The sequence below is a fragment of the Aedes albopictus genome, chromosome 2, assembly GCF_035046485.1.
Source record: "Aedes albopictus strain Foshan chromosome 2, AalbF5, whole genome shotgun sequence".
NCBI classification, from domain to species: domain Eukaryota; kingdom Metazoa; phylum Arthropoda; class Insecta; order Diptera; family Culicidae; genus Aedes; species Aedes albopictus.
The window spans coordinates 229,245,403-229,261,978 of record NC_085137.1 but is presented as its reverse complement, the minus strand read 5'-3'; the positions used below and the strand labels follow the sequence as shown (position 1 = coordinate 229,261,978).

The window sequence follows — 16,576 nt, the reverse complement described above, 5'->3', positions numbered from 1 at the left end:
ACCCACCTAGATCGCTGCGCTCCACGTCTTCTTGTACCGGTCGGATGACTTATTACGAAAAAATAATGAAGCACTACAAATGCACATTAAAATTTAACATATTATAGTGAAACATTACAAATGCGTAATAAAATAGGACATCACCGATGTCAATTATTCACAGGTCCGGGTGAACGTATATGTTTGCCTGTATTTGTCGACACAAATATGTAAACAAACCGATCAGCTGATCGCAACGTCACGTTCGCCAGAAAATTTGTTCGCAGCTTCTGGAACGTGACGTCACCTTCGGCAACTTCGTGCGATTTCGGCTTGCCGAAGTTGACATGACACGACTACTACTTCAAAATTATCATATCACAAACACCACTTTGCCCGATGGGCCTAACCTGGTGAAATTTAGAACATTGGGACATCACACTTGGACAAATTCAACACAGAACATAAATTTTGCCCTGTTACCCTAGTGGATAACGATTTCCGATGACATGATGACGAGGTTTCATTAATGTTGTTGGTCCATCAGTCAATCCTGTAATCGTATTTTCTCTGGCATGTTGCCTTTTGTTCGCAGCATTAGCTGCTTTCATAGCTCGAGTTTTGTCTAGGAATTTCTAATCCTAAGGGGGCATCCCGATTCGGGTTTCATCACTAGAGTTCTATAACTTGAAGTCTGTGCCAGGGAAAGGTTTACATCTCTAGTACTTAAGGGCGGACGGGACGGTCGGGGAAATATCCGCCATTGCTCTGTTGCTACTAAGATGGTAATCTCAGTTTCTACTTCAAATTTTGCAACAAAAACCTATCACTGTGTATGCTCACTTGGAGTGCATATGCTGATTGTTTTTCAGCATCTTCAGTGCGATAGAACTCGAGATTACCATCTTCAAAATCGCGAGGCAAATTGTTAGAAAGAGAGGCAAGATAGGAAAAATAACACGGCGTCCCGTTTCACCTTAATCGCGGCCCGAAATGGCCTGAATGTTGGCAATCGAAATAGGATTGCGGGCTTCTATTCTGCCAGAGCCCTATAAATGCGCATTAATTCTAGGGGAATATTTACAAGTTAAAATAGCACATTTGACACCAAAATAAAACTTGTAATAGACTCTCGAGAACCATTTTAGTCGGGTTGCTATCCGACATCCTGATGACGTGACCCGCCCACCGTAGCCTTCCGATTTTCGCGGTATGGACGATGGTTGGTTCTCTCAGAAGCTGATGCAGCTCGTGGTTCATTCGCCTTCTCCAAGTCCCGTCTTCCATCTACACTACGCCGTAGATGGTACGCAACACCTTCCGTTCAAAAACTCCAAGGGCGCTCAACGCGCCTTGGGTCCATGGTTCGTGCCCATAGAGAACTACCGGTCTAATCAGCGTTTTGTAGATAATTAACTTCGTGTTACGGCGAACTTTATTCGATCGTAGAGTTCTGCGGAGTCCAAAGTAAGCACGATTTCCTTCCACAATGCGCCTCTGAATGTCTATGCTGGTGCTGCTGCTCTGATATTTGATATTAAAAAATGTAAGAGAAATAATGACAAAAAAGATTCCGATTTTGGCACGGTTTTTGGCAACTGAAAAAAAATGTGTTGCAAAAATCGGACCCCACTGTATTTGATTATTCGATTTTACGAAAAAAAAATATCTAGTCAGTATTCAAACTTCATATTATGTTGTTGTCTGAGCAGCAATTTTGTGCTATTTTGTGGTATTCCATACCTCTACCTTCGAATACCACCTGTTTCAGAACAACTTTCCTGAAGAACACTCCATTCTATCTCTCATTATACCAGCGTGCAACTCGTTCCGTAACATATTAAATCATGTGGCACATTAACAAGCGCCTCCGTTGCTAACTTTTCTGCTGGCTGCATTCATTCCGAGCAACATTGTTAGTTTGCTAAAAGTTCCAGCAAACTTCGAATGCTTCGACGTCAACTATGTACTTGAGTGTTTGGCGTGAAGTTTGTATCGCCGCTCCGCTCGGAAAGGCGCATAAATTACTGATGTATAAAACTTTCGCGGAACAGACAACAAGTCACTACCACTACTGGTGGCACTTTAGCTACCAACTTTTGCCACAATCGCTTACGATATAGAGTCGAACAATTCTTCGAGGGTAGTTGTTTTTTATTTCCATTATTTAGTTCATTCAACATTATTAAAGTTTCATCTTTTCAAGAGAAATTTTATCCTGTGGAATCATTTATCGTATCAGAGGTACGATGCGATTGAGGGTTGAGGAATGGGAAATAGAAAATCCAAAACTTCGAAAAGTGCCATAGAGGAAGAAAGCTTCAGGGCGTGAACAAACATGGTTGGGTTGCCCATCCGTGGAAGAAAGGATTTTTATGTAGCACACGTCTTCTGGCGTGCGTATCCTGGAACGGGATTGAACACAGTTTGTAGGTATTTGACCTGCAGGCACGATGGCTGATTTGTTCCTCGAGAGCGCTTTTGCCAGTCCCGAGAGAACGAAGTTTTCTTTCATGCACTATACAATTGACTATGAGAATTCGCTGTAGTACATGTGCTATCACACTTGAACTCAAAACGTGGCACGTAGCTGAAACTTAAATCAGGCTCTTGATCAGGCTTCTTTAGCTGTTAAGAGGGAAAATCAAAGAATTCGATGGGGAAATCTAAATTTGAATTGATCCTAATTCCAGATCTAATGCATCTTCTTGCATCAGATCTTCAAAATATCTTCAAAATCCTGAAGCTTTGTGCTGCCCTTCTTAAAAACGACACTTAACACTTTGAAGGCAGAGAGTTATGTATTATATTTATACATATTGTAAATGAATTAAAAGAAGATGGCTTAATAAAACACAAATTGATAAAATATAATAGTAATTGGCATACCAATAGCGCTAAACGCACCATTAAAATTCCGTAAAATAAACGGTAAACTGACTATCCAAACTCACCTCATTCTCCCATATATTTCAGCTCAACGGATTCCATTTTGACAAATGTGACGAAGAAGTGGCCACCGCTTTTTCCGTGTACTGCGGTATCAGTATTATGCATGCCCTCGTCCATAAACAAGTACAAAAAGCGGAAGCCCGATACAAACTCTCGCAGGAACTGCTTCTGTACCACATGAAGGTAATCAAGCTTCGGGAAATTGGCTCCATCTAAAAATCCCATGAGAATGTCGATCATTCAAAATAATATTTTCCCTCCCTATTGTTATCGTTTTCCCGTAGGTACCGGACACCGAGATTCAGCACGTGCTGGAAGCCGTCAATGCGCACGAAGCGGACCAGTTTGCAATGGACTTGCCACGGTTCGATTTCTGCCCTCGGGACGTGAAAAACTACGCCCTGTCGGTGCAGCTGTCGATAAAAATGTTCTATGATCTCAACTTCGTTACCACGTTTCAAATACCCGAAGACAAACTGGCGCGATTCATACTGCTGGTGCAGAAGGGCTACCGGGACACGCCATATCACAACTGGTGGCACGCGTTTTCGGTGGCGCACTTTGCCTACTCGCTGATGGTGAACTTGAAGCTGATAGAGAATGGAGTAATAACGTAAGTGGATTTAGTATTTCACTATCTCAATGCTGGTCAATCAGATGAAGCGATTGAAAATAAGATGAATACGATATCAATTCATGCCAGTCTACATTCAGCTTTTGATAGTAAATGACACCGTTCAGTACTAGATTGAATCATGGTATGAAACGAAGATGAACAGGGATTCATAAATCATATCTTCTACGGGGTGTGTCCCAGATGGAGGGTTCCTTCTCTTACACCCACGGGACACGATACGAGAACGGACACAACACGTATTGTTCTTACAAACGATTTAAAGGGTTTTTAATTTACCTTTTAAGCCGACCGGTTTCGGGCTCGATGCAGCCCATCGACGGGACGATTCCTTCTCTTGTATTAAAAAGCTATTTGGATTCATTGGCAGATTCTCTCGTTGAACCCACCTTCAATTCCCACTCCACAAAAGTTCTGTGGCACGTCAGAGTTGGGTTTCACTGCTGTAAAATGCAGCATAAGGCCTGAAGTACACAGGCTCAAATATTTGACAAGGAAAGAACTCAAGAAACAACTCCTGACACTAATGAAAATTCGATCAAGTCAAACAAGATGTTTCAGCATTGGTTTCTTTTTGGACACATATTTGACCTTTTGTAATAATGGCTGAAGTTGTCCAATTAATCAAATCAATCGCCTTTTCTCGTCAGGTAATGTTTTTTACAGTTGCCTTTGCCTAAAAAGTGAATGCAAGCAAATGTGTGTACATTTTCTGCTTTCAAAAAATCGTATTTCACAACCAGAGAGATTCGGATTGCGAAGCATTCGGGTGACTTTAAGAATGAACACCTACGGCCAAATCATAATGTTTGACCATCCTATGTATGGTAAGGGGGGGGGGGGGGGGGCAAGATGGGTCACCTAAGAAATGGATCCCTTTAACTTTCTGAGTACACATCAAATGTCTCTGTTTTCTATCACAAGTCTCAGATACACTAGTCAGCTAAGATGAAAGATGATAGAAAGGTCATAAAATTTGAAACCTGATTCTTGATAAACAATTTTCAAAACATGGCTCTACTGCCCCACTTAATTTTTACGGGGGCAAGATGGGTCAGCTAACAGAAAACTCTAATAGAAATACTATACCCTTTATTTTATTCTGTTTTTTTTTTAATGTCTTTATTTATGAGATTTCCAGCCCGATGCTGGTTCGTCTCAGTTTATTCTGAATATCTAAGCTTCACATACCTAAGGATTACATGAAAACAGTAGTGATGAAACACAATACTAGTTTATTCTAACAAATAGAAGGTTTTTGTTCAGACTGCCACAAACGGACATCAAGAAACTATGTTTGTTGCAGAAAAATATTAAAATTATGTACACAAACTTTCAGCGCTCTCATCGCTTCCATAATGTAGGTCACAGAATTGCCTTTAAATGAAAAATAAAACATTTTAAAAGACGCCCCAAGATGGTCACCTTTTAAGTAATTCACATTTTCTCAACGAAAAACGTCAAAATATAAGATTTGTTCCGCATTCATATATGCTCCATATCCATACTGAGTAAACAAGAGCTACTAGTAAACATTTTATTAATTTATTTAGAATATAAAAAACTTTACGATTTGAGTGATCCTAAGGCGACTAAAAAATTATCATAATTTTATGTTATAATTTTGAGCGTTCATTCCGCTTGATTGAAGTCTTTTATGAGAAAGTCTAGTAATAAAAAATAAATATCTTTTGAATGCTCCAAAAATACGTTCAAAATTGAAGGTGACCCATCTTGCCCCGCGGCCGTTTATATGGAGGTTATATGGAATGTATCGCATAAGAAAAATGGCTAAAAACCATTTAATTTTTTATTTCCAATGAGAGTGAATAATGTTTCAATCAATGCCCCAAACTTTTGTATATTCATGCTGGTCATCTAACAAAATTATCAACATAATCAAAACATGAGTAATGCACCCGAAAAAGGCACTGACCCATCTTGCCCCGCGACCCATCTTGCCCCACCCTATCACTTTTTTGTGGATCCGCATTGTTCATCTGGGAAAATTATAGAAAGATTCAAAACAGAAATGGTACTATTGAGAACGGCACTGACTCATCTTGCCCCCACATACCATACCATAGTGTAACTTCTTTTCTAGATCAGCCTATAGATAGCTGTGTAGTGTCGGTAGTGGTTGTCTTAACTGGCTAACTGGCTTAGGGCCGATTTCTTCACCCTGGCTTAGGCGTTAAGCCAGGTTTAACTATATGGGTAAGCCTGGCTTACGAGTTAAGCCGAGGTGAAGAAATCGGCCCTTAACTGGCTTAATAACACTACGGACCACCTGTTCCGATGGTAAAAGTCTAAACAGGTGACCCAGAATTCATGGTGTTATGCGGCTATATGCTTACCGCGCTTTGGAATGAATTGCTAGGGGGGTCTAATAAAAACCTAACCGCTTACGGCGCCTGTGGAGTATCAGGGCACCCTTCACAGTATTCTGAGTGTATCGGAAAGTAGTTGAAAATGTTCAGGATGCTCTATCTCAAAGCTGGGTTGATCTTTTTATTTCGGTTCTTCTATGAAATCTTCACAATATAGTTAGTTAGACCAGCTTAAAAAAAATGGAAAATATTTAGTAATATTCAAAATATGGTTAAAAGAATACACCTCACAAAATAAAAATCTGCACAAAATGCAATTTTGTAGATTTTTCGACATTTCAAAAATGTGTAGCGAATAAAATTTGTACGATAAAATATCTGGTAAATATTGATGCTTGTTAAAAGTTATATACACAAAACATATCATTCAACACCGACTTTCAAAATTCTTATTTTCGATAGAAAAATCTCCAATATCTACAAAAAGGGTCCACACCAAAAAACGTCTAATTGTGGTCAAATTTTGAAGTTCTGCTTTTAATATCTTAAAAGGTTCCATTTTTTGGTCTAACTTACTCGTTCATAAATTAAAAAAACATGCCCTATTTGAAAACATGCGAATTTTTCATTTTATGTATGTTTAATTTGCATAAACATGATTTAGAGGAGCATAGAAAAAAAGGTTCCTTAAAAATGGCTTTTTTTCATTTTTAAGAATTGCGCTCAAATGCAGTGGAGAATTTTCTTGAAAAACATAATTTGCCTATATCATGAGAATTCTGGAGATCAATATGTTTGTCCCAAAAAGTTAACAATTTTCGAACATTATCGAACTTTTTTCGCAATTTCAATGTTTTAGAAGGTGTGCAAAATTTTAAAAACATGCATTCAGTAATCTAGGTTTAAAACCCAGTAAAATGAATATTTTTAGAAAATCATTAAGGCCATTTCTTTCTTCAAGGATTTAGGCCGTTGCAAATATTTATTTTACTTTTTGTCCCACCATTCTTTGGCTGGTCGAGGGGGGGGGAATAAAAATAATACAGCAATTACATAATCTGAAAAATATTTAAAACTAATCGGATTTGTTAACCCGTTTCGGTCCTAGTTAGGAATTTAATTTAAAAAAAATCACCGTGACTTCATTTTCCAACCGATTTTTACGAAATTTTGAACGAAGATCGCGCTATATCTCTAGTTGTATGGAAAAATATTAAAATGGTATTTTGGTCCTTGGGGTCTGAGTTATTGAAGGGGTTATATGGGTCAAATCGGGTCAAAAATGGACCAACTTCCTTTTAACCACTGATTACTTGTAAAAAACACATGTTATATGATTGCAAACATGTTCAATTATCTTTTTATTATTACAGACACATACTTTGAGTAAATTGGGATTTTCTGGTTTTGGTTCCGGATGTTCCGGGTCGCGTTTGGGGTGCGTTCGGAGGACACTTTTCACACGTTCCCTACACCTGACATTTTTTCTCGCATAATTCTAAAAACAGGCTTGTTATGATTCATTCTTCAAAATTTTGTATACTAAGTGTGTTGAGGGAATGTTCAAAGGTTTTTTTGACATATTGGCCGCCATCCCGGATCTCCGGGAACCTGGAACCACCCGGGGAAGTGGCCATTTTCCAAATTGTTATGAAACATGGTTTGCGACATATCAATCTTCATGATTTTGCAAAACAATGTTAGAGGAGAATTTAGAGGTTTATGGACATATTGGCCACAATTCCGGATGTTCCGGGAACCTGGGACCACCCGGGGAAGTGGCCATTTTCCAAACAATTATGAAACATGGCTTGCGATATATCAATCTTCATGATTTTGCAAAACAAGTAAGTTAAAGTAGAATTCAGCGGTTGTTGATCATATTGGCCGCCATCCCGGATGTTTCGGGAACCTGGAACCACCCGGGGAAGTGGCCATTTTCCAAATTCTTTTGAAACATGGCTTGCGACATATCAATCTTCATGATTTTGCAAAACAAGTATGCTAGACTAGAATTCAGAGGTTTTGTGGACAAATTGGCCACCATCCTGGATGTTCTGGGAACCTGGGACCACCCGGGGAAGTTGCCATTTTTCAAACAGTTATGAAACATGGCTTGCGACATATCAATCTTCATGTTTTTGCCAAACAAGTATGTTAGAGTAGAATATGGAGGTTTTTGGACATATTGGCCACAATTTTGGATGTTCTGGGAATCTGGAACGACCCAGAGAAGTTGCCATTTCCAAATTGTTATGAAACAAGGCTTGTGACATATCAATCTTCATGATTTTGCAAAACAAGTATGTAAGAGGAGAATTCAGAGGTTTTTGGACATATTGGCCACAATTCCGGATGTTCTGGGAACCTGGAACCACCCGGGGAAGTGGCCATTTTACAAACAATTATAAAACATGGCTTGCGATATATCAATCTTCATGATTTTGCAAAACAAGTAGGTTAGAGTAGAACTTAGAGATTGTTGAACATATTGGCCGCCATCCCGGATGTTCCGGGAACCTTTAACCACCCGGGGAAGTGGCCATTTTCCAAATTGTTATGAAACATGGTTTGCGACATATCAATCTTCATGATTTTGCAAAACAAGTATGTTAGAGGAGAATTTAGAGGTTTATGGACATATTGGCCATAATTCCGGATGTTCCGGGAACCTGGGACCACCCCGGGAAGTGGCCATTTTCCAAACAGTTATGAAACAAGGCTTGTGACATATTAATCTTCATGATTTTGAAAAACAAGTATGCTAGACTAGAATTCAGAGGTTTTGTGGACAAATTGGCCACCATCTTGGATGTTCTGGGAACCTGGGACCACCCGGAGAAGTGACCATTTTTCAAACAGTTATGAAACATGGCTTGCGACATATCAATCTTCATGTTTTTGCCAAAATGTATGTTAGACGGATAGTTCCAGGTTCCCGGAACATCCAAGATGGTGGCCAATATGTCCAAAAACCTCCATATTCTACTCTAACATACTTGTTTTTCAAAAATCATGAAGATTGATATGTCGCAAGCCATGTTTCATAAGAATTTGGGAAATGGCCACTTCCCCGGGTGATTCCAGGTTCCCGGAACATCCGGAATGGTGGCCAATATGTAAAAAAACCTATAAGTTCTCGTCTTACATACTTGTTTTGCAAAATCATGAAGATTGATATGTCGCAAGCCATGTTTCATAACAATTTTTAAAATGGCCACTTCCCCGGGTGGTTCCAGGTTCCCGGAACATCCGGGATGGTGGCCAATATGTCCAAAAACCTCTGAATTCTACTCTAACCTACTTGTTTTGCAAAATCATGAAGATTGATATGTCACAAGCCATGTTTCATAACAATTTGGAAAATGGCCACTTCCCCGGGTGGTTAAAGGTTCCCGGAACATCCGGGATGGCGGCCAATATGTTCAACAATCTCTAAGTTCTACTCTAACCTACTTGTTTTGCAAAATCATGAAGATTGATATATCGCAAGCCATGTTTTATAATTGTTTGTAAAATGGCCACTTCCCCGGGTGGTTCCAGGTTCCCAGAACATCCGGAATTGTGGCCAATATGTCCAAAAACCTCTGAATTCTCCTCTTACATACTTGTTTTGCAAAATCATGAAGATTGATATGTCACAAGCCTTGTTTCATAACAATTTGGAAATGGCAACTTCTCTGGGTCGTTCCAGATTCCCAGAACATCCAAAATTGTGGCCAATATGTCCAAAAACCTCCATATTCTACTCTAACATACTTGTTTGGCAAAAACATGAAGATTGATATGTCGCAAGCCATGTTTCATAACTGTTTGAAAAATGGCAACTTCCCCGGGTGGTCCCAGGTTCCCAGAACATCCAGGATGGTGGCCAATTTGTCCACAAAACCTCTGAATGTCCATAAACCTCTAAATTCTCCTCTAACATTGTTTTGCAAAATCATGAAGATTGATATGTCGCAAACCATGTTTCATAACAATTTGGAAAATGGCCACTTCCCCGGGTGGTCCCAGGTTCCCGGAGATCCGGGATGGCGGCCAATATGTCAAAAAAACCTTTGAACATTCCCTCAACACTTAGTATACAAAATTTTGAAGAATGAATCATAACAAGCCTGTTTTTAGAATTATGCGAGAAAAAATGTCAGGTGTAGGGAACGTGTGAAAAGTGTCCTCCGAACGCACCCCAAACGCGACCCGGAACATCCGGAACCAAAACCAGAAAATCCCAATTTACTCAAAGTATGTGTCTGTAATAATAAAAAGATAATTGAACATGTTTGCAATCATATAACATGTGTTTTTTACAAGTAATCAGTGGTTAAAAGGAAGTTGGTCCATTTTTGACCCGATTTGACCCATATAACCCCTTCAATAACTCAGACCCCAAGGACCAAAATACCATTTTAATATTTTTCCATACAACTAGAGATGTAGCGCGATCTTCGTTCAAAATTTCGTAAAAATCGGTTGGAAAATAAAGTCACAGTAATTTTTTGAAATTAAATTCCCAACTAGGACCGAAACGGGTTAAAGAATTTTCACCAAACCCCGAAATATTGATAAATATTTTTTCCTCTGCCCCCTCAAAATGCAAAATGCAGCCAACATTTTTTGAAGGGGGGGGGGAGACAAAAAGTCAAAATATAATTTGTATCAGCCTTATACAGTATCTCCAAAAATAAAATTCTTGAAAGTTGTATTAAACTATTTTCGAGGCTATTGTAAACATTTTCAACTACTTTACGATACACTCCTTACTGCGCTAACCGGAGCAATGGTGTGTTTCTCCGAGACAAACCGCTGCCCTTTTTTAGTCTCAAACTTGAGGCTAGATAAGAGCGGGATTATGAAGATGTTGTTTAGTTTAAATTTTCACCTAGGGGGATTAGGGGCATAATGGACACCCTAAGCAAACGGGTACGTAAGACCTGTATAACGAAGAAAAACTTAACATATTATCAGTTGGCTTACAACTTTAGCTTGTTTCCTACGTATTTCAATTATTTACAGCAGGTAGAAAGTCTTTATTGTGAAGACATAATGAATTGTAAACCGTGTCTTTTTCAGGGCTGGCAGAAAAGGTACGGGGCGAAATGAACACCCATCGGGGCATAATGGACACCCCTGCATATTTTATGCTAATTCTTTGGTTATATCGACCAGTTAAGTAATTTGCCTACGGCGATCAATACCACAGATATAATACTCCATCTTAGACGAGTTTACATAACATCAAAGTTAATTAAATAAACTTTAGGCTAAAATAATCTGAATGATTTTTTCCAAACTCTCTAAAACGCCTAACAGTATGCAATGCGCGTACATCCTTTTGTAATTGCCAGTGTTCATTTCGCCCTGAATCGACTACAAAACTAAAATTACTTTTTAAGTAAATTTCGATCAAAAATAAAATACTTCATCCATTGCTAAATCTCCGCATACATGTAGAAAAGGTAGCAATTCTTTTGTTTTTATGGTGGACACACTCCAACACTCGTAAAACCTTATTTGCTGCTCCTTCGAAATTATAAGAATTTCATCATATGAAAAACATATTTCAATTTCAATGATATTTTGGTTATTTTGGAGCAATATAAATGGTACTTTTGAAAAATAGAACCATGACTTGTTCCTTTACACTTATGCGTTAAAAGTTTTACATAAAAGGCAACGGTTTCGGCAAAAACAAGGGTGTCCATTATGCCCCTAATCCCCCTATATGGTTTCGCATTATACGATTTACACAGTGTAGCCTCGCCTTTAGCGTTTTCCAATCGATACCAATCTAGTTTTGTTGCTGCTGTTCTTTGTCATCCTGTGATTGTAAAGAGTTTAATCTTATCTAGTTTTGGTAGTGGCTACGGGTAGGATAGTTCAGGTCAATGTGTAGCATAAAAGAACAGCAACGATCAATCTTTGCAGACCTATGCAAAATGGTACATCCCGAGTGGCCTTAGTCGAAGAACCTTACTTTTGTATGGGGAATTTATATCTAGGAATTCTTGTGAACCCAGTGAACTTTCAGTAAAAATGAAATGGCAAACTCGTGTGTCATGCCTTGAGCATGTATGCTTGTCAACAACGCAATCGTTTCTACACTAATCTCTAAACCAGTGATCCTCAGGCCCATTCTTTCAACTGCCCGTATTGCAACGCCTGGGTCAATTTGTGAATCATTCACGTTATTCTTGATTATTTCTGGAGTAAAAAAAATCTACGACAACAAAGAGAACTGTACGTCACATGCGGCCCGCGGGCAGCACTTTGTTGACCGCGGCTCTAAACTAACCACCAGAGATGTATGTGCTAGCACAATTGATGTATCTGTTGGAAACCTTAACAGCAGGAAATACGTATATTGTTCGGTTTATTTACCACATGATGAAACATCCCATATGGATGCTTTCAAACAAGTCATCGCATACTGCACTTCAAAAAGTCTTCCGCTAATTGTTGGCAGCGATGCTAATGCTCACCATATCATCTGGGGCAGCTCAGAAAATTACTTGAGAGGCTCCAGTTTGATAGAGTACTTTAGTAGTCCAGATCTTGGATTGCTTAACAGTGGCAAGGGAACGTTCAAAAATTACGTCCAACATTTGGGGGGGAGGGGGTTCTAGAAAAATATGACAGTACGTGTATTGGGTATAGGGAAGTTGCGAGACAGAGGGGGGAGGGGGGGTCTAGAAATCCCGAAAAACGATGGACGCAATTTTCGAATCTTCCCCAACCGCCCAACCTTCATGATACCTACTAGAGAGGAAGCGTTGGACACAACGCTTTGCTCTAGCAGAATGAGTCACGGGCTGACCAATTGGAATGTGTCGAATGAAGAACCTTTCTCTGATTATCGCTATATCTTTTTTGATCACTTAAATGTTACTTCGCATACTTTGCGTAAACCAACTGGATTCTCTTTACTGATTTGGTTACGGCTAAATTTCATGGATACTCACCATCCATTGACACTTCAAGTGATTTAGATGATGCCGTTGATACTACAACAACCTTAATCATGGAGGCTTTTGAAGAAGCATGCCCTCTACAGTCTCTGAAGACCGCAAGAGCCACCCCTTGGTGGAACTCTGATCTAGCGAAACTCAGGAAACAATGTAGAAAGAGTTGGAACAGACGACGTTCGGCTGGTTCGGAGGCTTTCAGGTCGGCTCGCAAGGCCTACAGAAAAGCTCTCCGGTTTGCTGAACGATCCGGCTGGAAAAATCTTTGTATAAATGTTTCCAGTTTGAGTGAAGTCAGTCGGTTAAACAAAATCCTTGTGAAATCTAAGGATTTCCGACTGAACGAACTTCGTTTGTCAAATGGTATTACAAGTTTTATTTTTGTGTTAAATGTGCTATTTTAACTTGTAATTTATAGGGCTCTGGCAGAATAGAGGCCCGCAATCCTATTTCGATTGCCAACATTCAGGCCATTTCAGGCCGTGATTAAGTACTAGAGATGTAAACCTTTCCCTGGCACAGACTTCAAGTTATAGAACTGTAGTGATGCCCCCCTTAGGATAAAATTCCTAGACAAAATTCAAGCTATGAAAGCAACTAATGCTGCGAACGAGAGGCAACCTGCCAGAGAAAATACGATTACAGGATTGACTGATGGACCAAGAACAATTATGAAACCTCGTCATCCTGTCATTGAAATTGTTACCCAATAGTGTAACAGGGCAAAATATATGTTCTGTGTTGTATTTGTCCAACTGTAATGTCCCAATTTATTACGCATTTGTAAGGATCCATTATAATATGTTAAATTTTAATACGCATTTGTAGTGCTCCATTATTTTTTCGTAATAATGGCGCCCAACGGGGTCCCGAGTTTTGTAGGTGTCCATGTTATGGCGCCCAACCGCAAAACCCACGCGGGCCTTGTAAATAGTGTACATATGTATAGCAATAGTATTAGGTTAGACTTGTGTTTAGGTGTAGAAGATTTTTCGTCGCGATCGTGACGGAGTACGGAAATGGAAAGCTTTGCCTGATCTGCACAACTACGTTGTGAAGCAAGATTCACGTTATTTTGTTTTGTGCTTATTTAGTTAATCCAAGATTGATAATCCAATAATGGGATTTTTCTGATCGATTTGGAGTTTTTGTTTGAGTTCGTACTAGTGCCGCCAAGATCAAAAATCAATAATGGATCATTCTGCTCGATCTGGAATTGTAGCCTACGTACAGTTTTGTTGTGTTCCTGGTGTATTGCAGTAGGTCTAGCCGAATCAACTTCAAAATCTTCTACCAGGACAGAAGAGTCTTTGTTGAAGTTGGATGTAGATGTAAGTTATATGTTAAGAGTACCTTTCATATAAATTTTTATGTAATTTGAGTACGTACGAAATTTTTGTGGATGGTTCTCGAATGTCGATCAGGTGCTGGTGCCTACTCCCATAAGCAGAGGCTACACCAATCTCACTCACTTGGTAGACACTGCACCGTTTTCAGGCCAAAATCTTTGCCCTTATGTACGAAGTGCAATCAGCACATCAGCAGCACTCCAAAGCGCATAAAACCTGTTTTTTCTTCTATTTTAGGGAAGTTTCTTCAGTTTATTGTAGATTGTAATTGTTACTCTAATTATTTCATTTTTGTCCACAGTAAAATGCAAGGCTTCTCATTCCTGATAGCGGCCTTCTGTCACGATCTGGATCACCGGGGCACCAGCAACACCTACCAAACCCAATCCAGCAGCCCCTTGGCCCGGTTGTACAGCAGCGAAGGCAGCGTAAACGAACGACACCATCTATCGCAGGCGATTTGCATTCTTAACGATTCCAGTAGCAAAATCTTGGACAGTCTTTCGACGGAAGAGTTCAAAGAGTGTATCGACTTTCTGCGAGATCTCATCCTAGCTACCGATTTGGCTAACCACTTCCGGATCATGCCGTACTTGAAACGACTACGGCCGGAGAATCTGTCGGAAGGCTCCAACCAACGGTTGCTGCTGTCGTTGATGATCACCTGCTGCGATCTGAGTGATCAAGTCAAAAGCTGGAGGACGGTTCAACACGTGGCTGTAAGATTCAGATCTTTTGTACTGCACCCAATATTTTCCTTAAAAAAATCATTTTTTTTGCCCTCAGCATCTCGTATACGCCGAGTTCTTTGCCGAGGGTGACCTGGAGAAGCAGATGGGCCTGCGGCCGAACACAATGATGGACCGGAAGAAGGCCTGCATTCCGGTGCTGCAAATCGAGTTCCTTACGATGGTGGTTCGACCGACGTTCGAAATATTGGCGCAGATTTTCCCAGAAACGCGATACTTTCTGGAAACTATTGACAGCAATCGACAGCAGTGGGTGGACATCAAGGAAACTGGAGTCTGCTCGAGGACCAGTGATTGCTGTGAGAATTGCTATGATACCTGCAATTAGAGAACTGAGCTAGAAATCGTCGGTTGTGTGAGGTCGACTTCCGCAATTTTTCGATGCTAGTGAGTTAAGTTCTAGCGTGCAAATAGTTCCCTCCTTCCTATAGTGTATTGTTTGTTCCAGTGGAAAAAGAGGTTTTGTGATGTTCGACGGATAGCGATAGTACGTCTATTTATTTTCAACGTAGGCCTAATAGCATTTAGGAGAATGTATTACTTCGTATAGATGGTAATCGTCAAATCTATTGACCACTCTGTTTGCTGGCAAACGATAATGGTTAGAAGTACATAGGTGTATAGAAAAATGTTTTATTCAATGTTAAATATTTAGAACATGTTATTTTAATAGCCTACTTCAACTTTCAACGACTTTATTTAGAAATCGACTGTCATGATACGTTTTAGAAACAAATCCAACCCGCGTATGATCAATGCCAGTGAGTACCCACACAATATCAAATTATGTTTATACTTTATTAAAACACATCTCGAACGCAAATGAAAAAAATGCTCACCAACAATATAAAAACTACACACCTACTATCTGTGTTTTGCTTCTTTTATTCGCACTTTAATGTATATTTGTTCCTTCATTAAATTTTAGTAACATTACTGAAAAGAAAACTGATCTCTTAATCTCTCTAAATCAGATGGAAGTGAAGTTTAAGCAGAATATAGAAAAGAGATGGTGAAAGAAGAGGTGGTTAAGGAGTGTTCAACGTAGATATGGAGAATGTGGAATCCCCATTGGGGGTCTTTTGGCTCAACACTGCCAACACTGGCTTCAAGAACTATTTCTACTATTAAAAGTAGCTGCATAAAAGCCTATAGAGCGCTTTTGTAAGAAAGCTCCTTTAACTCCTTACGAATTAGTGTAATCAGTTCCAAACCTTCTAATTCCGCCCTGTCTTGCTTATCCTTAGGCAGGTACGCGTATTTCGACTACCGTGATTTCGGGTGAAATTGATCATTTTTCGCAGTTTTTGGCGAATATTTTTTGAATACTTATTGAAATGGTTACATTCAATGCATTAAAACAAGTACGACCATGGTTGTCATCAGTCACCGAGGTTGAAAATTCTACTGCAAAAATTTTCTTACAAAAAATATCATTTGAAATAAAAAATCAAAAATTTTACTTTCGGGGTGAAATTGATCAGTTAGTGAAATGTTGTTGCAAGTGCTGAAAATATTTTTTCCACCTACAATAACCACCCCAGAATGCGAAAAGCTAAGTAAAACTTTTACGAGTTTACAAAATTATTAATTAGTTAAGTTTAAAGTTTAATAAATCTTA

The 16,576-nt window shown here is 39.4% G+C and overlaps 1 protein-coding gene and 1 long non-coding RNA gene across 4 annotated transcripts in view; both read left to right on the top strand.

The window, feature by feature from the left end:
• The window catches only part of LOC109401385 (cGMP-dependent 3',5'-cyclic phosphodiesterase), a 239,401-nt gene extending 223,581 nt beyond the window's left edge, over positions 1-15,820 (top strand). For all 3 annotated transcript variants that reach the window (XM_062851275.1, XM_062851274.1, XM_062851273.1), the window contains exons 10-13: positions 2,956-3,114; positions 3,216-3,544; positions 14,508-14,925; positions 14,993-15,820. In XM_062851275.1, the coding sequence (XP_062707259.1) occupies positions 2,956-3,114; positions 3,216-3,544; positions 14,508-14,925; positions 14,993-15,283 (1,197 nt within the window). In that variant the 3' untranslated portion in view covers positions 15,284-15,820. The remainder of the gene's footprint in view (positions 1-2,955; positions 3,115-3,215; positions 3,545-14,507; positions 14,926-14,992) is intronic.
• The window catches only part of LOC134287952 (uncharacterized), a 746,963-nt gene that overhangs the window by 262,572 nt on the left and 467,815 nt on the right, over positions 1-16,576 (top strand). The gene's annotated exons all lie outside the window — the stretch shown is intronic.